The sequence below is a fragment of the Spea bombifrons genome, chromosome 5, assembly GCF_027358695.1.
Source record: "Spea bombifrons isolate aSpeBom1 chromosome 5, aSpeBom1.2.pri, whole genome shotgun sequence".
Classification (NCBI taxonomy): domain Eukaryota; kingdom Metazoa; phylum Chordata; class Amphibia; order Anura; family Pelobatidae; genus Spea; species Spea bombifrons.
Window position 1 is genome coordinate 1,256,434 of NC_071091.1, and position 26,696 is coordinate 1,283,129.

At 54.6% G+C, this 26,696-nt stretch overlaps 3 protein-coding genes and 1 long non-coding RNA gene across 4 annotated transcripts in view; 1 reads left to right on the top strand and 3 right to left on the bottom strand.

Moving 5' to 3' along the window:
- Positions 1 to 1,079, bottom strand: part of SCAP (SREBF chaperone) — a 23,418-nt gene extending 22,339 nt beyond the window's left edge. Inside the window, exon 1 of the mRNA XM_053468055.1 lies at positions 957 to 1,079. The gene's annotated coding sequence lies outside the window, so the exon portion shown is untranslated. The remainder of the gene's footprint in view (positions 1 to 956) is intronic.
- Positions 1,080 to 2,220: 1,141 nt separating this feature from the next.
- LOC128497866 (uncharacterized) lies at positions 2,221 to 3,159 on the bottom strand. Its single transcript, XR_008354346.1, has 2 exons — positions 2,931 to 3,159; positions 2,221 to 2,890 (listed from the first exon to the last, which is right to left on the bottom strand). It is a non-coding gene; the product is annotated as an uncharacterized LOC128497866 (long non-coding RNA).
- Positions 3,160 to 3,669: 510 nt separating this feature from the next.
- PTPN23 (protein tyrosine phosphatase non-receptor type 23) lies at positions 3,670 to 21,241 on the bottom strand. Its single transcript, XM_053468054.1, has 25 exons — positions 21,014 to 21,241; positions 20,012 to 20,086; positions 19,617 to 19,744; positions 18,958 to 19,034; positions 18,630 to 18,679; positions 18,320 to 18,451; positions 18,063 to 18,143; positions 17,846 to 17,977; positions 17,520 to 17,567; positions 17,338 to 17,394; positions 17,129 to 17,187; positions 16,059 to 16,138; positions 15,486 to 15,600; positions 15,262 to 15,327; positions 14,695 to 14,840; positions 13,859 to 14,167; positions 13,624 to 13,778; positions 10,559 to 10,710; positions 9,987 to 10,166; positions 7,288 to 9,781; positions 6,889 to 7,073; positions 6,392 to 6,496; positions 6,027 to 6,165; positions 4,801 to 4,914; positions 3,670 to 4,632 (listed from the first exon to the last, which is right to left on the bottom strand). The coding sequence occupies exons 1-25, from the start codon at positions 21,095 to 21,097 to the stop codon at positions 4,054 to 4,056; spliced, it is 5,742 nt and encodes a 1,913-aa protein (XP_053324029.1). The 5' UTR covers positions 21,098 to 21,241; the 3' UTR covers positions 3,670 to 4,053.
- A 3,137-nt stretch (positions 21,242 to 24,378) lies between these two features.
- Positions 24,379 to 25,705, top strand: LOC128497864 (cyclin-dependent kinase 5 activator 1-like). The gene has a single exon (XM_053468061.1). It carries the CDS (start codon positions 24,502 to 24,504, stop codon positions 25,381 to 25,383), a length of 882 nt encoding a protein of 293 aa, XP_053324036.1. The 5' UTR covers positions 24,379 to 24,501; the 3' UTR covers positions 25,384 to 25,705.
- Positions 25,706 to 26,696: the final 991 nt, after the last annotated feature.

Consider the following 26,696-nt stretch of genomic DNA (forward strand, 5'->3'; position numbering starts at 1 on the left):
TTCAGGGTTAGCGAATAAACCATGATGTCATCGAGTTATCAGACAGAGGCTGCGGGGATGAGTCGAAGGGGGGGCGATGGGGGGCAAAACGTACATGTGAATAACATGCGTGTACTTCAAACGCCCTACCGCATCCGGTACAATCACGTTCATGGCTCAGCACCCGGCGCGTACAGAATAAAGACTTCTTCTACGTTCCTGTCACCGAGTGACCCGGGGTTCGTAGATTTTGCCCCCTCGGGGTACTTTCCCAGTTTATAACATCCGCGCGCCCCACACACTGCACACACCGGCGGTTCCCGGATGCCCCCAGAGCACTTGGGGGCCCTTCTTTAACACAGGTGGGCAGGAGGCAGCCATATGCGAACATAACAGGGGGCAAAACGCCCATCGCCAAACGCAGCGGCATCATCACCACGCCAACTACACGCGTGTAACGGCACCAAGAACTGCAATCATCAGAACAGAAAGGATCTGCCCCAAAGTCTAAAACCTGCGCAGGGAGCGGCAACAACAGCCCGTCAGGCAGAAGTAATCCCGGCCAACAGGAGACTACAGAGACCTCGCCGGTACTCACAGCCTCTCACAGGGGGGCAGAACCCCCCCCACCGGCTAACAGCCCCTGGCAGGGCCGCTTACACTCCTAACACCCCAAACCCTGTCAGCCCCGGCCCCCCACCGACTGAAATCCGGTAGCCGTCCTGTCCCCAGCATGTGACGCTCCGAGTGGCGGGTATATAAAAGCCCCCTCATGCCCGTCACACCCCCTTCGAGCTATTTAAGGTCCTCGTGTAATCCCGGACTCCTGCCGCCCCCTCCCTGCCTCCGTCCAGCCACACCGTCCATTCACACAGCAGAACCGGCGCGGGTAACCGTTCCCGGGTATTACGTCATACCACATGCGGCGATGACATCACCCCCGTTAATCGCGTGCTCGGCGCAGTGGGCGGAGTTACCTGTGCTCCAGAGGCAGCTTCAGGTCTCGGTGCGGAGATCTCTCTGTGCGGGGTATCACAGCCCGGTCCCGCTGCCTCACACCGCGACCCTTCAACTCTCACCCGGTGACAGGCTGCCGCGCGGGGGCTGCTGGGAGTGACTGACAGCTATGGCTCACAGCGACACCTGGCGGCAGGAGGGCGGCTCTACCGCCTCACTGTATGAATATACCGACACACAGCGGCCAGAGAAGGAACTGCAACCTCAGAGCATCACCGTGTACATACTGACACACAGCGGCCACAGGAAGAACTGCAACCTCAGAGCATCACCGTGTATATACCGACACACAGTGGCCACAGGAAGAACTGCAACCTCAGAGCATCACTGTGTAATACTGACACACAGCGGCCAGACGGGGAACTGCAGCCTCCGAGCATCACCGTGTATATACCGACACACAGCGGCCAGACGGGGAACTGCAGCCTCAGAGCATCACCGTGTATATACTGACACACAGCGGCCACAGGAGGAACTGCACCCTCAGAGCATCACTGTGTACATACTGACACAAAGCGGCCACAGGAGGAACTGCAGACAAAGAGCATCACTATGTACGGTATATACCGGCACACAGCGGACAGACGAGGAACTGCAGCCTCAGAGCATTACTGTGTATATACTGACACACAGCGGCCACAGGAGAAACTGCAGCCACAGAGCATCACCGTGTATATACTGACACACAGCGGCCACAGGAGGAACTGCAGCCACAGAGCATTACTGTGTATATACCGACACACAGCGGCCAGACGGGGAACTGCAGCCACAGAGCATCACTGTGTATATACCGACACACAGCGGGCACAGGAGGAACTGCTGCCACAGAGCATTACTGTGTATATACCGACACACAGCGGCCAGACGGGTAACTGCAGCCTCAGAGCATCACTGTTTATATACCGACACACAGCGGCCAGACGGGGAACTGCAGGCATAAGGCATCATACATACACTGACACCTTGTGGAAAGACATGGTACTACACCCACATGGTCTGTTGTACAGTCCTAGACCCAGTATAAAACTGGCATTTCTCAAATGCACATTTACCGGCAATTTCATCATTTTGCTCTTTATATAAATATTTGCTGCTCCCCTGATACAGCTGGAATTTATTCATACATTAACCATAACCCCGCATACTCACCTCATGATATTTGAAACGTCATTATATGGTAATTTCAAGATGTCAGAAATCAACACAAACCCACGGCCAGAGTCGTTAAGATCTATCAGCTTTTATTAAATAAAGAAATGGAAAATCTGCATTTACCGTCTCAAACCAGAAACTAATTACAAGGACACAACCCAGAATATTACATTTTTTTTTGGAAATAGGCGTTTGTTTTTTTTAGGGTCCAGTTAGCCCTAAATGTGGTAAAGGACACCGGGAAGGGGTATAAGTGCTCTTCATGCACCAAAAGAAGTCACTGACTCCCCAAATCTCACACGGCTGCACCTTATCGATAAACCAAATACACCGGCTTCAAAAATAATACAATACGCCTCATTTTGTTTTTCAGGATGTGAAAGCTGCCTGGCATGGACAGGGTTAACTGCAGATAGCAGGTTTAAGATCATGTGATCAAATACCCCAATAATCACTCTGGACAATTATTAATGCAGAGTACAAGCCGCCCCCCCCCCATCTGGCCGAGAATCATGGGAGTTGTAGTTAAGTATCTGGAAATTACAATGACCAATTAAACCACAGAAACTTATATTTAAATATTTATTTTTAATGCTTTACAGTCTTTCCCTTTATATTTCACTAAGTTAAGGTTAAACGCGTGATTCTGGTTTTATGTGCAGTATATAATAACAGTTAACGTCCAGCGGAACCGGAATTTAAGTAAAAACAATGTAAAGTTTACAGATTTGAGACGTTTTCTCTGATCTCCGCAATACAGAGCAGAGCCAAAGAAGCTTAACCGGCAGCACAAACATCCAGTAATTTAAAGCCGACGCCAGCCAGACCGTGCCAGGTGTTTAAAGCTGCAGTCTCCATTTACATGCCCTTGGCAGCGCAGACGGGGTTAAACCCACTGCATGCGGCCGCGGGTCAGAGTTTATTTCATAATTTAAGAAATGCCGAAAAGTTTTCTACAGAAAGGAGCTGGAATATCGAGCAACGACTAAAAACCAGCTCCCTTCCACCTACCGCTACTCAAAGTATACTTACAGTCTCTCGCTGATTATCGTTCAATAGAAAAAAAGGATTTATATCTAATAAAGACAACAAAATTAGTTATCAATTAAAATGTTTAATGCTGGGCTGCGCCTTTAAGCAGTGGCTGTGAAAAAAAAAAAAAAGATTCAGTCTCTTAAGGGTTAACCAAGAAATGGCCAACTGCAAGCGAGCATCGCAGGGAACGGAGGAGCCGACCCCCCCCCGAAACCGGTATCCGACCGGACGGAAGCGGTCAGCACCAGTACCTCCTGACAGTCGCCGGGTCTCACGAGCTCAACGTCCCGATGTCTTCTCCGGGTCGCCGAGATTTTCCAGGAGACGGAAGAGGTTTCCATGGCAATGAACCGGAGACCACAAAGACCTGGACAGAATGCCCCCCGGCCATGACAGTCCGTGGCGAGGCTTACAAATCCCGCGGCCCCCGGGGAGAGGCAGATCAGGCTTGGACTCTAAAACCTTAACTTTTCTCCCTGAAATACACTTTTTTTTTTTACAGGCGCACGTCCTGATCCGCTGCAGATTTAAAAGATCGGGTTGATTACTGTAATCTCGGAGGCGGCCGTCTTCACAGTTGCCCCTGGTAAGGATCCGTTGCCGATCCTCTGCACGCCCAGCAGAAAACCTCACATTAAGGCTGCCGAACCCAGAGACCGTCGGGGGGCTCCGCGTGACATACGATATTTCTGTGCATAGGAATTAGTGTTACCAGCGGCGACTGCAGACCGTCTCAGAAGTCAGACCTGGTCCAGACCGGCCGCTTCTCGGGGTCCAGCAGACGTTGGAATGCAGAGTATTATGGCGGAGGAGCGGGGTCCGCGCGCCGGGAGGGCAATGTCAGGCAATGTCTGCGCTCTAAACGGAAGCCTATGCTTTATTCATGGTCCAGAGCGGGTCCAGCATGCTGAGGGGATCGTCGGCACCGTCGCTGCCGCGGAGAAGTCCTCCTCCGTTTTGCGGCTGCAGGAAGCTCTGCTTGCTCGTTTTCTGCTTCCCCCGCTGGGAGCTGTCCAGGTTGAAGGTTTCAGGGGTCATGGAGGCCAGAAGGTTGAGAGATGAAGACGAAGGTCCGGCAGAGGAAGAAGAGACATCAGACGTCGGCTCGGGACAGGGCATCGCATCCACGGCCGCTTCTGCATGGTTGGCGGGTTCCGTGTCTGCTGCCGGTACCGGGCTCCCGTTGGAGGCGGTGGGATGTTGGCTCTGCGGCGCAGGCTGCTGGGCGTTCGCTTCGAGGTCGGACTGGGAGGAACTTGAAGGGATGATAGGAACGTCGTTTGCCGGCAGATCGTTCACCACGGCTTCCGGCGGCAGCGGATAATGGCTTGGGGGGTCCGTTCCCCCAGGGCAAGGCCTAATGCTCAGCTTCGCGATGGTGGCCTGGATAGAGCTTATGGGCATATCCCCTCCGAGCACGATGTCCTGGGGGTCCTGCATGCTGTGGGTCTGCAGAGCGACAGAAGACGGGTTATCACTCCGAGACAGAGACGCAACTCCCATCCCCCTATCCTTCCAGCCATGCAACGCGGCTCAGGATCCCCATCCTGATAACACGCGCCGACCACCCCAACCAACCGACCCCACCGGCCCCCGGGGTCCGCAGCGGACACTCACTTTCTGTGACACGCTGTGCTGGGGTTTGCCCGAGGACGGCGTGGAGATCCCGTGTCTCTGTAGCACCAGCTCGGCGTGTTTCAGGACGGCTTCGTAGCAGAACTTCAGGTGGAGCTGGAGGAAGACAACACAATCAACACGGGGTCTGCGCGACCTGCAAAAACCCTCGGCGCACGCGGGGTTAAACCTCCCAGATCGGCACAAAGCCCACAATAATACAAAAAGCACAGAAACGGGAAACTCTGCCCAAAAATGGATAAAAAAAATGATAAAAGCGAGATGAAGCCCAAGAAACACTAAAACAGGATCTCCGATATAACACAAAGGGGCTTTACTCACTAAACTGTGTGCACTGATTTATCTATACATTATACAGGGGGGCCAGTCACTGATTTATCTATACATTATACAGGGATCCCGTCACTGATTTATCCATACATTATATAGGGGGCTGGTCACTGATTTATCTATACATTATATAGGGGACCGGTCACTGATTTATCTATACATTATACAGGGGGGCCGGTCACTGATTTATCTATACATTATACAGGGGGCCGGTCACTGATTTATCTATACATTATACAGGGGGCCGGTCACTGATTTATCTATACATTATACAGGGGACCGGTCACTGATTTATCTATACATTATACAGGGGACCGGTCACTGATTTATCTATACATTATACAGGGGGGCGGTCACTGATTTATCTATACATTATACAGGGGGCCGGTCACTGATTTATCTATACATTATACAGGGGGCCGGTCACTGATTTATCTATACATTATACAGGGGGCCGGTCACTGATTTATCTATACATTATACAGGGGGCCGGTCACTGATTTATCTATACATTATACAGGGGCCGGTCACTGATTTATCTATACATTATACAGGGGCCGGTCACTGATTTATCTATACATTATACAGGGGCCGGTCACTGATTTATCTATACATTATACAGGGGCCGGTCACTGATTTATCTATACATTATACAGGGGGGCTGGTCACTGATTTATCTATACATTATACAGGGGGCCGGTCACTGATTTATCTATACATTATACAGTGGGCCGGTCACTGATTTATCTATACATTATACAGGGGGGCCGGCTCAGCCCTTCCCGCAGGAGAAACTCCCAGGGACGGCCCAGAGAATACAGAGAGACCTTAACATAAGGTAAAAATGTTTAAAATACAGAACATGTGACGGCCGGCACCTTCTCGTGCAGCATGTGCTTCCTCTGCTGCCTCATCTTCTTCACGAGCTCCGCGAGGTCGGGGATCCCGTTACCGGCCTCCACTTCTTGCACGGCTGCATACATGATACAGAACGCCCCGGTCCGTCCGACCCCAGAACTTCAGAGACAAAAAGGAAACAGAATTTACAAAAAAAGACCCAAATAGTACTTGGTCTCGTTTTAGATTCAGGAGCCGTATGTCTATCCCATGCACGTTTAATCCCCTCACTGTATTACCCTCTACCACCTCTGCTGGGAGGCTGCTCCGCTTACCTCCCACTCTCTTGGTAAGACTTTCTTATTACAGCACAAGGACCTGAACCCCTATTCTGGCTGAGACCTACCTGCAGTGCACCACGATGGGGGTATGCAGCGGCCGCTGGTGCAGATAGTGACTGTGCACCTCGTGGATAAAGCGCAGAAGATTCCCCTTACTGTCCGGGAGACCCCTTTAAAGAGAAGAGACCACATTCAGCGACATTATCGACTCCGAACACACGGCCTGCGCGGGCGGCTGCCGCCTCCTCCTGCGCGGGCGCCTCTTCTTCCTGCGAGTCGCTTGCAATGTTCTGCCACGCGTCGCATGCGCGGCTTCAGTCAGGACCGGGAGACCCACGGAGAGATTTACCGGGTATTTATCTCGCTGCATGCCGAAGATATAAATCCCCACCAATAACCCCAGAGTTACCCCCGGGGATCAGAATCGCCCCCGCAGCCCGACTCCGATAATAGAATGTAATACTGCCCCCCCAGCTCCGCCGGCAGCTACTCCTTTCTTTCACCCCGTCTCCCCCCCCATCTCTCCCGCTCCCCCCCGTCTCCCCCCCCCCCCGTTACTCACAGCTCGGGCCAAGACGTGAACTGCAGATGGATAATGGAGCGTTTGAGGCTCTGGTCCTTGTACTGCAGCGAGATCACCCTCTCCACATGCGTGTCGGCAGCCTTCTGACTGGTGAGAGTAAGCGTGATTTGTCCGTGAACCATCGGCTGACCGCGCTCCACCGGGAAATACCGCACCACCTTTTGCTGCAAAGACAAAATATAGATGACGGGCAGACGTTAAAGACCCCATAACTAAAGACCCCATAACACCTGACTGCACGGCGCGCATGCCGCCACCAGCTGGAGCATTACTCGGGCGTTATCTGGGCGCTGGCGACACGGGGTGGATCATGTGACCTGCGTTCACACAAGTCCTGGATTCCGCTTTTCCTTGCGGTTACAGCGGCCGGCCGCGCACCTTCTCAATCTCCAGCTCCGACACGAGCATCACCACCAGCGAAACCTTCTGCTCGTGTATCATCAGCCAGAAGTCGGACGCGGTGCCCACGAGCGGGGCCTGGGTGGCGATGATGGCCGGGCAGTAGGAGGAGAGCTCCTCGATGCTGCTGGCGTTGATGTAATCGTCTTTGCCGGATTGCAGGACGATGCGGTTTTTGTCGTAGGGCATGATGTCCTGGTGCCGGTTCTTCATGGCGTAGCAGCGAGCGATGGCGATGGACAGGTGCCTCGCCTCCTTCTCCTGAGCATCTTGGAACTCCTTCCACATGGCGTCCAGCTGGGTCGCCGCTCCGGCTACGGGTTTGTCGAGGGCCGCTACCACCGCACGAAACCGGCCAACCTCCGCCAGGAGCCTCACGATGTGCTCTGGCTTCTCGTAGGGGTCGTTTTCAATCAGCTGGATGCCTCTCGGCTTCTGCCCGTCCTTCGAATCGGCCTTGGTGGGCTGTAACAGCGGTTGCCCGACTGAGGTCTTGGAGCCGCCATGTTGGCTTTCCGGACTCGATGAAAGGAGGTCATCCGTGGAAGAACTCTGCCTCTGGAAAACAACCTCGGTGGAGCTTTGAGTTAAAGGCGCCGCTCCAGGCGTCAGAGATGGCGGAGGTCTCTGTGGCATCGCTGCAGAAGTGGGCACAGAGGATGAAAGGACCGCCGGGGGCTGAACGACCAAAGCGGGCTGCGGAGAGGGCGCTGGAGATGGAACAGCCGGGGCTGCAGAGACAATCCCGGCACCCGGTAACTGGCCGATAGCCGGGCTGCCAGGAGGTTGTCCGTGGTGGGATATCGGGCTTGCGGTGTTGGGGCCGACTAACGGCATCTGTGGTACCGCCGGGGCTAAAACATTAGGAGGAGGAACCGCGTGTTGAGGACGTGGAGCGAACGGCATAGACGGGGCCATCTGCGAGGTCGATCCAGGGGGCAGCGCATGGATTACCGTCACCGTTGAAGACGGCTGGCTTAGCGGCGGAGACGCTCTGGGAACGGCACCGGGGAAAGTCATACCCATGGAGCTCGGAGGCGGCTGCTTGTCCTGGTGGCCACCCGGATAACGCTGAGGTGGCATCTGAGACGCAGGTTGACCGGGGACCATGGCGTGCGGCAATGGAAAGCGCTGGTAATGCTGCTGGGGTGGCATCATGTTCGGCTGAGGGTTTCCGGCAGGCTGGCCCTGCGGTGGATAAACCGGGTGTTGAGGAGGAGGAGCGTTCACGTGCATTGGGTATGGAGGGCCGTACTGCTGCTGCCCAGGAAAGGTCTGCGCTCTTGGTTGGGCATCCATCCCGCGCTGGCTTTGCCCCGGAGCGTGGAACATTTGAGCAGGCTGGGCATGCGGTAACCGGTGCGGCGCCGGCGGCTGCTGAATGTAGTTCTGGATTCCACCTTGAGAGTAGGGAAAGGGTGCCGGCTGGCCCATTACACCCGGCGGCCCCGGCTGGCCCATTACACCCTGCGGCCCCATATAACTGCCCTGCGAGTGAGCCGGAGGCAAGTGCTGATTCAGAGGCTGATTGCCGAGCGCCGCTCCTCCCTGGCCGGGCCCTTGAAGCCTGGAGGCCGCGTAGCTCGATATGGGACCCTGAATACTATCGACTGTGGTGGTGGCCGGACGGACCCCTTGTGCCATCTGCGGTGGGATGCTTCCCCTCGGCGCAGGACCCTGGAACGGCAGGTTCCCCTCAGGCGGCTGATTTAACGGACCGGGCATATACCGGGACGCAGGGGCCTGCTGTCCTACCCCAAATCCAACATTATTTGGCTTATACTGAGGGGCCACAGGAGCTGCTCCCGAGACCGGCATAGGCGCATGCTGAGGAGACGTCCTTTGGGGCGGCAGCCCGGCAGACGGGTAAGCGGCAGGACCGGTGCCCGGGTGAACGTGGCCTCTGATCATAGCCCCAGCTGGATACATGTGCGGAATCTGCGATGAAGAGCCTGGTCCGGGCGGAGGGCCACGGGACGGAGGAGCCGGCGCATGTATAAAGTGCGGGTGAACTCCATGGGCTGAGCTCGCCGGAGCGTTGCTGTACGTCGCCGGTGGGAGATGTTGACCGGGATATTGCGGCACGGGCCCCGACAGGGCATTATACGGCGCCTGGCTGAAAGGCACTGCGTGTGGGTCCGGTACCGGCGCGCTAGTTGTCCTGACATTTACGTTGGCGCCGGGAAGCCGGGTTGCCCGGTACGCAGCCGTCGCGTCTAAAGGGAACGCCCCGATGCCGTCTGCGGCTAGCCGGTCAAAGTGGGCAAGGAGGGCTTCAGGGGGCAGACTCTTTAGCTCCTCCGGCAGGTCGGAAAGGAAGAGAGAGGAGAACTGCTGGATGTCGGCCAGGTCCGCGGCGGAGAAACCGGCAAGGTCCGCGGCGGAGAAACCGGCAAGGTCCGCATCAGAAGGCTTCTTCTCCAACGCCGGCTTCGGGGCCGTCGGCCGGGGGGGAGGTTTCTTCTTCATTTCTCTGCCAAAGACAGAATGCGCGCGTTAAACATGGCGTCCAGAGCGGGATTTAGGGGTTTATGACTCTAGAGATCAGAAGCTCGCGCCGCGCTGATCGGCCATCGGTATTCTCTATAGAATGAACGGCATTGCGAACATTAAGCGAAGTAAAGGAAATCCCCCCAAATATCACGGCGAGCTCTGCAGATAATATAAACGCCGCGTACCGCTCTAGAACCTGCAGCCTGCCGGCGTTTGCCGCGTCGTACGCCGCCCGCGCTCTCTCCAGGAGTTTGGCGACTTTGCTCTCCAGGTCGGCGTAGAAATCTTTGCCCTCCTGGGATTTTTTCATTAAGTCTTCGTAGGCCTCGTAGGAGGCGATGAGCGTCTGCACCGTGTGGTTCCACCTGAGCAGGAGAGACAGATTACCGCGAGCTACGTCACCGGCGAACAGAGAGACGGGACCCCGGGGAGGAAAAAGAAGGGGCTCGCTGGGCTCGGGGTCTTAGGAGAAGAAAAGGATAACGGAACGAAGCACACGGGAGAGAAACGGCGGGGACGGCGCGATGGCCGCTGCGGCTGGGAAACGGAACGCGACACCGGAGTGCAAGAACCTCGGAGGTAAAAGGATCTGGAAAGCAGGGGATGGAGCCCAGCGGCCGGGTGACGACGTCACAGATACGTTAGAAATCTAAAGGGCGTTGTGGGAACCCCGCATTGTACATCAGTGCTGAATATCTCCAACGAGTTGTTTTTGTCGTTACCCTCGGCAGTTTAAACTCCCCTGAGTGACACTCACTTCTGCTCGGTCTCCGAGAGGACCTTGCGCACCGGGGCGTACTTCACGTTCGCTTCCGTCAGCGCCTTCAGGATGTTCTCCTGCGCAGAGAGGTTCTGGTCGATGTAGACCTTCAGCTGGTCGTACTTCTTCAGCTGCTCGGCAAACAGTTTCTGTAACAGAGACAGCGATTACCCGAGATCCACAAACGCAGCAGACAGCCCTGCCGGGTATTACGCTGCAAGCAAACGCTACAGACAGCCCTGCCGGGTATTACGCTGCAAGCAAACGCAGCAGACAGCCCTGCCGGGTATTACGCTGCAAGCAAACGCTACAGACAGCCCTGCCGGGTATTACGCTGCAAGCAAACGCAGCAGACAGCCCTGCCGGGTATTACGCTGCAAGCAAATGCTACAGACAGCCCTGCCGGGTATTACGCTGCAAGCAAACGCAGCAGACAGCCCTGCCGGGTATTACGCTGCAAGCAAACGCTACAGACAGCCCTGCCGGGTATTACGCTGCAAGCAAACGCAGCAGACAGCCCTGCCGGGTATTACGCTGCAAGCAAACGCTACAGACAGCCCTGCCGGGTATTACGCTGCAAGCAAACGCAGCAGACAGCCCTGCCGGGTATTACGCTGCAAGCAAATGCTACAGACAGCCCTGCCGGGTATTACGCTGCAAGCAAACGCAGCAGACAGCCCTGCCGGGTATTACGCTGCAAGCAAACGCAGCAGACAGCCCTGCCGGGTATTACGCTTCAAGCAAACGCTACAGACAGCCCTGCCGGGTATTACGCTGCAAGCAAACGCTACAGACAGCCCTGCCGGGTATTACGCTGCAAGCAAACGCAGCAGACAGCCCTGCCGGGTATTACGCTGCAAGCAAACGCTACAGACAGCCCTGCCGGGTATTACGCTTCAAGCAAACGCAGCAGACAGCCCTGCCGGGTATTACGCTGCAAGCAAACGCAGCAGACAGCCCTGCCGGGTATTACGCTGCAAGCAAACGCTACAGACAGCCCTGCCGGGTATTACGCTGCAAGCAAACGCAGCAGACAGCCCTGCCGGGTATTACGCTGCAAGCAAACGCAGCAGACAGACCTGCCGGGTATTACGCTGCAAGCAAACGCTACAGACAGCCCTGCCGGGTATTACGCTGCAAGCAACCGCTACAGACAGCCCTGCCGGGTATTACGCTTCAAGCAAACGCAGCAGACAGCCCTGCCGGGTATTACGCTGCAAGCAAACGCTACAGACAGCCCTGCCGGGTATTACGCTGCAAGCAACCGCTACAGACAGCCCTGCCGGGTATTACGCTGCAAGCAAACGCAGCAGACAGCCCTGCCGGGTATTACGCTGCAAGCAAACGCTACAGACAGCCCTGCCGGGTATTACGCTGCAAGCAAACGCTACAGACAGCCCTGCCGGGTATTACGCTTCAAGCAAACGCAGCAGACAGCCCTGCCGGGTATTACGCTGCAAGCAAACGCAGCAGACAGCCCTGCCGGGTATTACGCTGCAAGCAAACGCAGCAGACAGCCCTGCCGGGTATTACGCTGCAAGCAAACGCAGCAGACAGCCCTGCCGGGTATTACGCTGCAAGCAAACGCAGCAGACAGCCCTGCCGGGTATTACGCTGCAAGCAAACGCAGCAGACAGCCCTGCCGGGTATTACGCTTCAAGCAAACGCTACAGACAGCCCTGCCGGGTATTACGCTGCAAGCAAACGCAGCACACAGCCCTGCCGGGTATTACGCTTCAAGCAAACGCTACAGACAGCCCTGCCGGGTATTACGCTGCAAGCAAACGCTACAGACAGACCTGCCGGATATTACGCTTCAAGCAAACGCAGCAGACAGCCCTGCCGGGTATTACGCTGCAAGCAAACGCTACAGACAGCCCTGCCGGGTATTACGCTGCAAGCAAACGCTACAGACAGCCCTGCCGGGTATTACGCTGCAAGCAAACGCAGCAGACAGCCCTGCCGGGTATTACGCTTCAAGCAAACGCAGCAGACAGCCCTGCCGGGTATTACGCTGCAAGCAAACGCTACAGACAGCCCTGCCGGGTATTACGCTGCAAGCAAACGCAGCAGACAGCCCTGCCGGGTATTACGCTGCAAGCAAACGCAGCAGACAGCCCTGCCGGGTATTACGCTGCAAGCAAACGCTACAGACAGCCCTGCCGGGTATTACGCTTCAAGCAAACGCTACAGACAGCCCTGCCGGGTATTACGCTGCAAGCAAACGCTACAGACAGCCCTGCCGGGTATTACGCTGCAAGCAAACGCTACAGACAGCCCTGCCGGGTATTACGCTGCAAGCAAACGCTACAGACAGACCTGCCGGGTATTACGCTGCAAGCAAACGCTACAGACAGACCTGCCGGGTATTACGCTGCAAGCAAACGCTACAGACAGACCTGCCGGGTATTACGCTGCAAGCAAACGCAGCAGACAGCCCTGCCGGGTATTACACTGCAAGCAAACGCTACAGACAGACCTGCCGGGTATTACGCTGCAAGCAAACGCAGCAGACAGCCCTGCCGGGTATTACGCTGCAAGCAAACGCTACAGACAGCCCTGCCGGGTATTACGCTTCAAGCAAACGCAGCAGACAGCCCTGCCGGGTATTACGCTGCAAGCAAACGCTCATTATTTCAATTCTAGTAAAATTTTGCATTTTATTTTTTACCCCCAGTTGTAGTTTTTTGCCCCATAATATTCTGTTTTCAGGCAGCTGAATATCAGCCGTTTGTATGATTCTCGCTCTGTTATCTGACCCTCGATCTACTAAACCCCCCAACTCCTTATCATACTGCCTGTGGGGGAGAATAGAATGGCTCAGTCTTAATTACCCAGTCAGACTCTCTGACTAATGAAAGTCTATGGAGGAACGGACTTCATTAGCATCGCCGTAAAGCATCAGCTCAGTGCGGTGTCTGAGCCGGGGAGTCACTCGAGGTATCATACAGGCGAGCTGTGATACTAGCGATGACTACAAGTTATTTCGCCCCAATGCTTTTAGTCTTTTGGTTTATTCTTTATTAAGGCGGCACTCGAGGACCACCGACGAGACGTCTCACCTTCATCTCGGAGCGGTCGGTGGTGACCAGCGAGGTAGTGATGTCGTCTTTCTGAATGGTGTCCCGCAGCTGCTGCTCGAGGGAAAGGCGCTGATCTCTCATCTCCTGGACTTTGCCGAGAATCCTCTTCAGGTTCTGTAGCACGGCCGCATCATCTGCAACGCAGCAGCCGGTCAGGGCGGGCGATCGCGCTATCCAGGCATATTAAAGCGTCTAGACGTGAGCGCGCACTCACCTTCCGTCAGGCTGGGGGCCGGCAGGGCCTGCTGAAGCTGATCCAGGGGCCCGCTCAGTAGCCGCAGGTTGCTGATGTGCAGGTTCATGGCTTTGTGCAGCTCGGTGTTGGTAAAGCTGGCTTTCTCGTGGACCTCCATGTATTTAGCCCACTCTTTGTGAACGTCTGACATGGAAGGAGAGACCGGGGCCGAGGCGGCCGCCCTCCCTAGATCCTCCTGCAGCAGCTTCTCCTGCTTCTCGTGCTCCTCCAGCAGGCCCTTAATGTCCTTCAGAGACGCCTCCACGTCCGTGTACACCCCGGAAAGAACTAGGCGAGAGAGAGCGAGAGAGAGCTCAAGAGAGACAGAGAGAGACAGAGAGAGCGAGACAGACAGAGAGAGCGAGACAGAGAGAGAGAGAGAGCGAGACAGAGAGAGAGCGCGAGACAGAGAGAGAGAGAGAGCGCGAGACAGACAGGAAAGAAGAAAGAAAGAAAAAAAAGCGAGAGAGCACTCGATAAAGTCGCTGTAACGAGGCTCGGATTCCATCACAACGGACGCCACAAATACTAAAACAACCTGATATTACAGAGTCTGCCGACCGGCGCCGAGCCGGGGAGGTTAGAGATAAGCAGTAATTAATATCCACGGCTTATATTAACCTCTATACATCACACACCCTTTACTGCCCGCAACAATATGCCGTATAATGTGCTGGTTCTCTATACTTAGCGCGATGCGTAGAACACGTATATTATATATATAATAAGCGGAGGCTTAAGCGGGACGAGGTCTCGGCGTGGATTATTTATAAGCGTGCGCCGAGGGGTCTGTAAGGGTTCGGCGGCCGGCTCACCCTGCATGGACTGGACGAGGCTCTTCACGGTGTCCGGTCGCACGCTGAGCGCGGCGCACTTCTCCATCAGGACAGATGGGATGCGGCTGTAGAGATCCAGGTTATCCACGGTGTCCGGGTCCAACTGCAGAGAGTCCGTGAACTGGCTAAAAAAGACAGAAACGAGGAGACTCACATGATCCTCAGCCTCCTGCAGCCATGCATATAGAGAGTCTGGGAAGTTAGAAAGTGCATTGGCCCCACGGGGCAGAACGGGGCAGCCTCCCCATCTACCCACCAACGGGGCGCTTAGACGGCCGCGGTTCCGATGTTACTTATTACACGGGGCGTAGGGGCGGCAGCCGCGAGGAGGAGAGCCAAGGACGTCCACGGAATATTTATGATTAAAATACCGCAGAACGTCCCATTAGCTGCCGACGCCAGCGACAGGACTGCATGCCGGGACGACTGCGCTTTAGAGAGAGATACAGCCAGCGGATTCCTCCCGTGAAGGCCGTCGGAAATCTATGGCTTTTAGGGGGCATCGCAGACCCCCTTACCCCACCCCCCCCCAAAAATCACACTCACTCCAGCACTTCGTTCTTTTCTTCTATTTTCAGCAGGATCTCCCGCAGCAGCTTGGCTTTATCCTCGCTAGGAAAGAGAAGCAGACGTTCACAAAGACGTCGGCAGACAGACGGACGGCAGCGCGGCCCAGGCCACATCCCCGGCCCCCTGGCTGTGGATACTGGGAGTAGCCGCCTTGTTTTTACGTAAAAGTTGTTTTTTGGTTAATAATCTGCTTCTATCACCTGTACAGCGAGGACGCCTCGTGTGCCGCCATCGGTACCAGCTTAGAGAAGATATCGGGTCCGGTTACTGCCGGGTCAGTGGGGTTCACAGGAAGAGCTTTCACCAACGGCGCCCCTGAAACAAAGGGAATGCAACAGCCAATAGCACGCGAGACCCCAGAATACGGCAGCGGGGACCCCCAGCCCGTCAGTAGGAAAGAACTCAGCGTCAGGCTCCGCGTCCCCCTGATGCGGGAAGTAACAGCCCGTCTCACGTGGGAGAACGGCCCTCAGCGGCCCTCGGGAGGGGAAAGATCATCTCCGCTCTCTCTGACGCTCCGGAGGATTGGGCGGAACGATAATTAAACTCATCCTACGTTCTGCTCGGCCCTCTGCGGCCCTTGCGATGGACGGCGATGGAGGGACACTAAACTACCCAGCGCGGTGCTGATCGGCGTCCGGCTGGCTGAGGGTAGTGGGGCGGAAGGGGCCCGCCGTGTGCGGGGCAGATACATTTAGTGTTATTCAGGGACGGCGATTTTGGAGCAGGACATTGGTTGCCATGGCGATTGCTCCATAATAACCGTCACCCACCTTTCACGGCCTGCAGGGTCTCCAGAGCGGGGACCGATTCGTGGTAAATGAAATCATTGTCTTTTTTGGCAGAATTGAACCTGAAACAAAAAAAAGACGAAAATATTAAGAGGGGTTTGCAGTTTTTGCTCTGAAATAAAAGCTCTTTATGTGCAACTCGGCTCTGATTTCTCTGTCACCTTCCAGGACTTTTAGGTTTTAGGTAGAAAGAAACCACTTCTGGATAAAAGCATTAAATGTGAGAGAAAAAACGTGTGAGAGAAACGAGGAAAAAAAAGAAAACGAGAGGAAGATAGAGGGGGAAAAAAGAGAAAGGGAGAAAAAGAAACAAAAGAAAAGAAGATCTGACAGTTCCTTTAAACACGAAGCACCGGCACAGCCTCTTTATTAACCGGTGAGACCCCCCTGGTGAGACGCACCCCGCGCCGGCACTATAACAGCACGCAATCCAAGCATTGCAGCCGCACAGACACCGCGACCTGGCAGATGAAAGGGTTAAACGCGCTGTGACCACCGCGTGGGGTGTAGTGACCGGTTTCGGTCACGCCGGTAGTCATGGGGTAACGAGACTTCATGAAGCAGGAGAAGGCCGAGCGATGGTCTCGATTCCCATCATCACGAGGGGTCAATTGGCGGCTGCGCAGTAATTACACCGAGAATCGCGATATTTATGCCCTCTGACCGCATCGCGGCCGCTTCAACGACTCCAACGCCAGAACCACGAACTACCCCCCGCGGGAGCCCAGGCAGCGCACGGACGCGATATATCCTAAACCCATTAATATCCCCAAAACAGCAAGCGGGGAGGAAATATTTAACCGTGTGTGTGCCGGCCTACAGACAGCGAGCACCTCCAACTAATTTACCTGCCGGCAGATCGGCCCCATCCGGCCCCCGTGTTTATGTCACCACCCCCCCTCGCTCCCGCTGTAAAGACTCGAACCTTAGTCAGTCGTTTCCAAAAAACCAGACAAATACCTAAATAAACCGTTTCTCATATTATATATAATTATTTCAAAAGAAACTCCTACTAAAAAAAGTCCCCCGCGAGGGAATATAACGGAACTTACTTCCCGCCGATGACATCCATGGTAAATCTCAGCGCGTCTTGGACGGCCGCCGGCTGGCCCTGCGGACGGCGGGGAGAGAGAGTCACAAACAGACCCCAATACATACATTTCAGCCGTACGTTATAGGGGTTTATTCACTAAACGGAGACCTCATTCTCAGAAGCAGGAGGTTATCTAACAAGGAGACCGATGTGGCCTAAACACAGTACCTTGGACTGTTTGATGGCTTCGTTGAGTTTGTCCAACGCGCTCTGCAGATACGCGACCTGGAGATTCACAAAACGGGGAGGAACAAAAACAAAATCAAGGATTCGCGGACCGAACGGCGGGCATTTCCAGCCCCAGATAACACGCCGAGTCAGAAAGAGACCCCCGAGACGCCGGCACTCACCTGCTCCCCGTACTTCTGCTGCTCCTCCGCCTGCTTCCCCATGTGCAGCTGTGGAGCGAGAGAGAGCGTTGGTTACGCGGCACGAGACAGCCGGACTTTCCTTTTATCGTTTATTAAAGACGGGGTTCGTATAAATTAACTGAACCTAAAACTTTACTTTTCCCTCCAAGCTGCCAGAAACGGGGTCTTTTGCCCCGATAGCACAGCTAATGCGGTCATTAAGGGCATCTCGCTGGTTTTGGGCATTTTGGGACGCGTCCCGGCTGCGCCCGCTTAGAAGCGTAACCGGTTAGGAGCCGCGGCAGCCTCGCTCAGCTCTCACTCACATGCGCGATGGCGGCAAAGTAGTAGATCTTCATCTGCACCAACTTCTTCCAGTCCTTTTGGATTTTGCCCAGCAGGGACGCCGTCTCGGAGTTCTCCAGGGCCCGGCACGCCTCCTTGTAGTAATCCACCACCTGGCGAGACAGCAGCGCACACGCTATCAGACCGTGACACGCATCCCGTGCTGCCGCTCAGCGAGTGCACGCCGCGGACCCTCACCTGAGCGCTGATCCTGGCCACGAGGAAACTCTTCCGGTTATCCAGCATGGACTTCTCCAGCAGGCACTCCTGGGCCTGGCCCTGAATAAACGCAGAGAGGAAACATACGTCAGGATCACGCGAAGGCTTCTTAATAACCCCCGGGGGGCAGGTGACCCTACGCGCCCCGCCGCTCTCCAACACAGAGACCCGTGGGGTAAAACCGGGCTCTGGAAATATTACACAAGTCCCGCCGGAGACCCCCGCGCTGCTCTCACCAGCATGAGGTTGATGTTGAGGTTGAGTATCTGGTGGCTCATGTCCACGCTGTAGGAGTGCGCAAAGTGATCGCGCAGGTACGCAAACGCTCCGGCCGAACACTGGAAATGGGTGCAGGAAACCTTCATGCCCTAAAACCCAGAAGAAAAGAGAAATAAACCCACCGCGGCAGAAAAGCCCCCGGCGGCGCCATGTACAGAGACCCCGGCGCTTGCCAACCAACGCCAACCGGCATGCACCCCGAGGCCCACAGGGCGTCCGCACCGACCGGGAGCTGCAGCCGGCGCAGGATTCGGGAGCCGCACTCACCTCTTCCGAGACTCGCTTGTCCATGGCGCCGAGCATGGAGTGTAACGCCCCTGGAGAACGAGACACTGATTATTAACCTTAAATCCGGGGGGGAATAACGTTACAGGGGGGGGTAATGTTACAGTGTGTGGGGGGGGAATAACGTTACGGGGGGGGATAACGTTACAGTGTGGGGGGGGGTAACGTTACGGGGGGGTAACGTTACAGCGCGGCGGGTCCGATATTCACCGATATTAATTAAAAGACCCGAACAGACGGGGCCGTTATATTTTGGGTGGAATAAACGGAAATTCGCGTTCAGCGTATAAATATCACTCTCCGCGCCTACCCAGGTTGTAGAGGACGCAGGACTGCTCGTACTGGATGTCGTCGTGAGTTATCGACTTCCCCGAGAAGATTTCCGTCCTGGGGAGAGAGACAGCAGGTAACGTCCCGACCACGCGCTTCACCCAGAGACCCCCACAGTGCTGGGGGGCCGGAGTCCCAACACCAAACACACATTAAGGCGTCAGCGGCGTGCATCCGGGGGCCGGGATCAACCCAAAAGACTATTTATAGGTGTGATCTGCGCCACGGTATATGTTTGATGTAAAGACGCAGTATGATGATGGTTTGGGGCCCAATGATTGTTCGGAACAACAGATCTCCCTATTAGCATGTTTAGCGCAAGAGCTAACAATCAAACAAAGACTTTATGAAAGGCCATCCCCTGCCTAATTAACAGGAAAAACTGAGACCAAGACAAGGTGGAGTCTTTAGGCAGAGGTGGTACTTTTTAATCGGGTCAGATACAGAAGAGGTAGAGTCACTCAAATCACTGATAACCATCTGAGGAAGAGACCTCCGAGGTCCTGACAGTTCACGATTGCACCATTTTTTCACTTTTCCTGTTGTCTTGGGATAGTGGTTTTTGTTTTAAAGGAATTTCCCCCGGCGGGGTTCAGAGGTAAACGGTTGTCAGTTTTGCCCAAATGATTTCATTCTTACCATGTGATGGGGACGGCCGCCTCCTGCTCCGACTCCATGGGGACCCGGCTCTGCAGGTAGTGCAGCTGTCCGAAGTACTTGCGCAGCACGCTGCACCCCTCGAAGTCACGGGGTACGTTTATAGCACTCTGCGGCAGGAAACGGGGGAGAGTTTAAACGTTACAATAACTAACAACCCCCCCCCCCGTTACCCCTTTGGGGGGTACTTTCCGCATTGACGCCTCCGGCTTCGGTACAGAGGAACGGGGAACATACATCCCGCCGCTTACGGCAAAAGTATAACTCCCAGGACGCTCAGCAAGCAGGACAAACTAACTGCGTTTTAACAGCAGTAAATATTAGTGGTATTACTTCAACATCCCCACATCCGGGGCCCTCGGGGGCCGGACACGCACCTGTCGTAGCTGCTCCAGCTTCTTCAGCTCCTCATTGTAATTATCGGGATTCTCACCATAATTCTTTAAAATAAACTGCAAAGAAACAAAAAAAAATGATCGAAATCTGAAAAATAACCCCTTCCCTACAAGCCCCCCCGAAAGAGCCGTCCCAAAAACCTTTAAATCACCCATCGCGGCCCTCGAGAAAACACAACACACGAGATTCTAATTCCGCATTTATATGAAACCCCGGCCCGTCTGCGTATCCCGAACATGCGCGGTACTCTCTGCAGCTGGAAGTCAATACAGGGGAAGGTCGCCCCGCCGGACACGTCAGACCCCGGACACATAGCAGACCTTTCCGCGTCTTCCAGCGGCTGCTGCGGGGCAATTACAGCTCAGGACAAAAACACTCATCACACGCAGCCAGCTAATTCATCAAACCGGCAGCCACCGAAGCCAAAGCTGTCTGGAAAACTTGCAATAAATGCGATTCTGATTTCTCCAGCATTTTTTTTGTGTGGCTAATGCTGCCCCCGTTCAATGCCCTCCTGCCCCAGCCACTCCCGGCCCTCCGGCCCCCAGCCTGTATCCTGTATTAAATGGATCGGAGAATGTGACAGACATGCTGATATCATTTTTTCTAGAACACGAAGATCGTCCGGCTCAGGGCCCCACGGCTCCGGCCCTCGAGGGCCACAAACAGCTTCCAATGATTAGATTTCCAAATCATCCTCAGACAAAAATACATTGTAGAGGCTCCGCCCCCCAGGCTCCGCACCCCCCACAGCCCCTCCTGGGCTCCGCTTACTGTTCCTGCCCTCGCTCCTTGCTCTCCTGCCCCAGTCTCCACCCTCGCTCCCTGCTCTCATGCCCCGGTCTCCACCCTCGCTCCCTGCTCGCCTGCCCCGGTCTCCACCCTCGCTCCCTGCTCGCCTGCCCCGGTCTCCACCCTCGCTCCCTGCTCTCCTGCCCCGGTCTCCACCCTCGCTCCCTGCCCCAGCCTCACCCCTTGCTCACCTGTTTGACAACCTGGTTGAAGCCGAACTCTCCGGCCTCCTTCAGGTCCAGCCATATCATGGGCATGCGGGGCACGGCCTCCATCCTGCGCGGGTCCGGGGGGCCCCAAGAGTGCCGTCCCAAACCCTGCACCGAGCTGCGTCACGGGCCCCGAACAGAACCGAACCAGCCAGGAAACACCGCCGCCGAGACAACGTCACGGGACGCGCGGGGCGTGCCGGGAACTGTGGTCTCCTGTCACTTGAGTGACGCGTCCTCACGTGACCGCCAGCAAAGCTCGAAGCACTAAAGACCCAATGCACAGACTGACCCGCAACAGAGAACACATCGGGAGAGCCAATTACCTCATCACCTCAGGGAATCATGACGGTGAAAAAAACAGCCGCTTCCTTGGAGCGCTAGGCTGGGGACTGGAGTCTTTTTTTTTTTTTTTTTAAGCAAGGCATTTCTGTCTCTAACGATTAAAACTCGGTTGTTATGCCGCCTTCCCCCATGGTATCGCGCGCAGGGTCTACTGGGTAAAGTAGTTTGCTGCTGAGCTTACCTCATATTCCCGACTGCGCATGCGTATCTTATCATATGACTGCTGCGTTATCATCCTAGAGGTATAAACTTTAGAGGCAACAAGCAGTAAAGTTAGCGGCATCTTCCATGCCGACAGAGGTGGTGGTAAAGATTTTTTATGTCTCACGTGTGTAGAAATCTTCCTTTAGACCTGTGCGCCCACCTTGTGGATGACATCAGAGCTGTGAGTGACCCCCGAGCCAGTGAATGGGGGCATTAGTGCTGCAGGGGGGCATTAGGCAAATCACCTAAATCATGTCATATTAGGGGTGTGTACATGCTCTTCTAATACATTGAAGCACAATAATTAATGTGATCATGAGGCCCCATCATTTTAATCTGAAGAAGAGACCTCTGAGGCCCCGAAAGCTTTTATGCCTTCACATTGTTTTCTGTGTTGGCCCAATAAAAACTAAACTCACCCTTACCTAAAGCTTTCCCCGGAAATTAGAATATAATATTTTGTTCCACAGTCCATCAGACGAAACTGTCTGGTAAGCGTGATATAAAAATATAAATAAATAATAGAGGTGGCGCTTTTTGATGACATCGCTGTTTTTTCCTCCCTGCTGTAGAACTGTTGCTGGCATTGGAATTCTGACACTCTGTCCGTAAACTGCCAGAGCTGTCGCTGAGCCTCCTCGGTCTCATTCTGGGAACTTTGGCTTTAAAAAATATTAATAGAGCATCACAAAGAGAGTCTTTGTAAGAATTTGGGCAAACCCATGCCACCCCCCCCCAAGCATTTCGTGCCCCCACAAAAGGGCCAGCCAGGCAATAAGAGGTTTGGGTCCAAAATAGGGACCGTCCTGTATGTTAACCATTTGTATGATTTCTCGTTATCTGAGCCAGTCTAGACATGCAGTCTCTCCAAGGTGAATACTGATGACCAGCACGTGGAGTGGACGCTCAGGCCCCCGGAGTACATGGGCTGATCCGGACCCACATGCAGTTTGAGGATTAAGGACCCTTTTTAGCTGCTTTCTCCATCGGTTTGGGTACCAAGTTCTGAGATTCCCTCTGCACCCCCCTAAATCTCACCCCTCCTGTGCAAATACCCCCCTAACTGCCATCTTCGTCTCTCTTCTACCGTTATTACCCCTTCCCACTCCCATATTCAGGATTTGCCCCGTGCTGTACCCCTTCTCTGGAATTCCCTTCCCCCGTTCCGTCAGACTCTCTCCCTCGTCTGTGTAAAGCCTTTCCGCCTAACACCCTCAGCCAGCATCCTGATGACCCATCTGAACGACCAACAGCCTCAAAAGCTCATCCAGACCCAACTCCCCATCCCAGACATCCTCTCCTACCCTTAACCACCGACTAGATTGCAAGCTCCCGGGAGCCGGGCCGTGTATTGTTTGTGACTTTAATTTCTTCCACTGGTTGCAGCAGCGCTACGGAATCTGCTGGCGCTATATAAATAAATGTAATGTCGACCCCTCGCCAGCTGAATGGTACTGATGGTACGTAGCCCAGAATGCAGTTTGGCTACAATAATGTACAGATTGCCAATAGTAATGGTGGCTGGTGTAGTTCAAATCCCAGAAGGGCCACAAACACGGAGGCCGAGAGAACTACAAGTCCCACTATCCATTGCGGCTACCGACCTCTCCCAGTGCACTGATTGTGGGCTCTGTGCTGGGATTAAAGCTGGCCAGCTTTCCGTGTGATTGCCGCCATGTAGAAGGCAAGTTATCGATGAGAATGGCACTGGAAACATGTTATATGTTATATGTTACGTGATGCGGGATACAATGCATCAATGTGTTTCCATAACAATGGAACAAAGAGCTGCTGCAGTGCACCCGGGACTCCAGCAGGGGGCAGCACATCCTCTGCTTCATTACCAGGAGACAGGGGCAGGAGGGGCTGGAGAGGGGAGCAAATCACATCTCGCTGAGTCCCCCCCCCTCCTGGAAGCCCAGAGCTGGTTGGATGAGCCCGAGATGCCAGGGAGCTGGGGAAGCAGGATCTGCCCTCCTTCTGTCATCAGATGCTGCTTGTGTTTCTCCCGAGCACCCACTGCCCCCTCCCCAATGCGGCAGAGCCGGAGGAGCCCCTGGAAGGGTTAATGTGCATATGACCACCGGAGAGCATCCCCAGCACCCCTCTCCCGGAACCCAGGGGCAAATCCGCTGCAGGGGCGCATCTGTATAGTGCAGGCATCCCCCGGCAGGGAGGCACAGATTTAACCCTTCCCTGGACCCCGCACCCCCCGGAGCCCGGATGGACATTGTCTGCACGCAGGTGGATTTTGTTTTGTAGAATTTATTTTGCCTCTTATGAAACGATCGGATTATTTAGCGCAGATTGAGCGAGCTTCGTCTCCCCTGGACTGCCCTCCCACCCCTGCCTTTTGTTGGCTTTATTTGCCCGAAACAGCCGTCCGTTGCCCGAAAGCCTCAGAAATCCCCCTGTCTTTTTTTACCATTGTGATGATTTCTGAACAACACGCGAATAAATCAATAGAGGATCAGTAAGCGGAGGAGGGCGCGAGAGAGAAGCCATAGGCAGAGCCTTTTGTGTTCCTGATCGCATCCTCCCGTGTCTGCGGCAACAGACTGGAAATCAGCTTCAGCCGGAGAGGATCCTCCGGTTTAAATCCCCCCCCCCCCACCGGCGACCGGGTGCGGATAACGAAAGGAGCGGCCCCTCCATAGCTTTAATAACGAATGTTTATGGTCTCTGAGACTGCACATAAAGCGCGATCAGGTTAGCAGAGCCCCCCGCAGTCCAGGATTCCCAGTGAAGATCAGGGATTTCGGGGAAGGCTGCAATGCAGGAAGCCCAGCGCTGTCACTCTCATTCCTCCGCTCGCAATTAATTAGCTGCAGCTGCTTGAGTATTTAGCGGAGCGATCGCTGCCCTCGGAGGCTGCTTTGCCTGCACAGCGTTTACGTCTCGGAGCGCCTCTTCTAGCCGGTATGGGGACGGTGCTGTCTCTGTCTCCGGGGTCTCGGAAGGCCAGCCTGTATGACGATGGGTCTGGCTCGCTGGCGCATTACACCGGCGTTACCAAGGGCAGCGGCCAGAAGCCCGACAAGACTCTAAAGAGACACTCTATGTTTATCCCTGCGCTCACCTGGAAGAGGCTGGTTGCTTCCACCAAAAAGAAGACCTCCAGGAAAGGGACGGTCAACAACAATTACCAGAAGGACGTGGCCCACTTGAACCACGAGAACGTGAAGAAGTCCCTGTCGTGCGCCAATCTCTCCAGCTATGACAGTCAGCCTCTTGCGCCTCTTGGCTCCAAGCAGATCTCCTCCATCAAGAAGGTCTCCAGCACCACCGGTGGAGGCTCTCCGAAAAGGGTCATTGTTCAAGCCTCGACCAGCGAGCTCCTGAAATGCCTCGGGGAGTTCCTTTGCAGGCGGTGTTACCGACTTAAACATTTGTCGCCCACAGACCCCATTCTGTGGCTCCGCAGCGTTGACCGCTCCCTGCTCCTCCAAGGATGGCAAGACCAAGCCTTTGTTACACCAGCCAACGTAGTCTTTGTCTACTTGCTCTGCAGAGATGTCATTGATGGAGACTCGGTGGCCACCGAGCATGACTTGCAAGCCACTCTCCTGACCTGTCTCTACCTGTCCTATTCCTACATGGGCAATGAGATCTCCTACCCTCTCAAGCCCTTCTTGGTGGAAGCCGGTAAAGATGCCTTCTGGGACCGTTGTCTTTGCATCATCAATGCCATGAGCGCCAAGATGTTGAGAATCAACGCCGATCCTCACTACTTCACCCAGGTCTTCGCCGACCTCAAAAACGAAGGGAACCGCGATGAGTTCTCCAGAGTTCTAGATCGGTGACTGTCCCTGGAGAACGATGGTCCGGATTTATCACAGCACTTGAAGGTCGGTTGCGATACCCACCATCGCCGGCCAGCTTTGATCCAGTAGCCAAAAAGGACCATGTTCCAACCTTGTGTGCTTTGTCCGTGTTGGGAAGTTATGGAAACCCAAGGCGTCTTGGGTCACTTTAGGCCAAGAAGTGCCTGGCGCTCGCCCCATATCTTCACTCAGTATCTTTTTTTGCTGGACCTCGTTATGTTCCTCTCTACATATGGATAGCGGCTGCTAAAAAGAATGATTTCCAAAGCGATCCCAATCCATGACCTCATCAGTATTTCCTCCTCGGTATCGGACAATCCCCCCAAAACAATCCCCCCAACTCCCACCCACCTCGCATCGTTCATTAAAACAAAAATCCGTGGACTTTCACAAAGACCGGACCCTGTTCTGCCGGGAAGCGGTGATGTCGGCGTCTCCAGCCTGCTGAGTCGGCGCGGTGCCGGCGTTGCCCCCGTCCGCCGGACGCTCTTTTGCTGTAAATCGAACGATTCTTTACCGTGTTTGGTTCCGTGATGCGATGGCTCGGCTTTTACTTTCAGGGGTTTGTTGATTCGATCACCTCTTATAATTTATTTATTTTCGGGGGGGGGTTGGGTTTTGGGGTTCCGGATGTCGGCCGGCAGACGTGTTTTTGCCGCCTGGCCCCAGTGCTTGCTGGGAATCTTGTTTTGAAGTCTGTCCGATTGAATCAGGTGGATTACAATGCGGTGCCATCTGCGGGGGGCTCGGTCCCGCCGGGTGATTCGCCGATTTGTTTCATTCCGTAATACGGGGCGATTAACCGGTTTTAGGGCGTTTTAAGTGTTTTTCATAATGGTTTTGGTGCAGGAAGAAGCCCCCCCATTGATGTCTCCGGGGGATGGGATAATAAGTCATTTATGGGGGCAATATGTTAACCCTTGGTGGGGGGGGCTCCTGCTTCTGTACAATCCCAAATGCAGAGTATTACAGCCGCATTGTGTTTAACCCCTTGTGCTCCACCAGGCGGGATGGTGTTTTGGAACGCATTGCTCGGCGCTCCGGAGAACAAAGTGTTAATGGGTTGTCTATCGTTTGCTGCCACTTCTGCCAAAATATTCCTCCCCGATTCTGCGTCTTTCTGTCTAACGGGCAGATGCTGCTGCCTGCCGCTCCTTAGAGTGTTGAGCGTCTACATGCGTGTAACGTGTATGTGCGGATTACACGCAGCAGCCATGTTTGTTTGTCTTTGTTTGCCTGTTTTTTTTGTAAACAAGACGGTGATTTAAAGCAAACATTGCAGGTGTGCGTGT

Coding starts and splice junctions, on each gene's coding strand:
- PTPN23 (XM_053468054.1), bottom strand. CDS start 21,097: ATGGAGGCCGTGCCCCGCATGCCCATGATATGGCTGGACCTGAAGGAG. Junction 19,745..20,011: donor AGCTGGAGCAGCTACGACAG/GTGCGTGTCCGG, acceptor TTCCTGCCGCAG/AGTGCTATAAACGTACCCCG. Junction 14,841..15,261: donor GAAAAGAACGAAGTGCTGGA/GTGAGTGTGATT, acceptor TGTCTTTTTTAG/CCAGTTCACGGACTCTCTGC.
- LOC128497864 (XM_053468061.1), top strand. CDS start 24,502: ATGGGGACGGTGCTGTCTCTGTCTCCGGGGTCTCGGAAGGCCAGCCTG.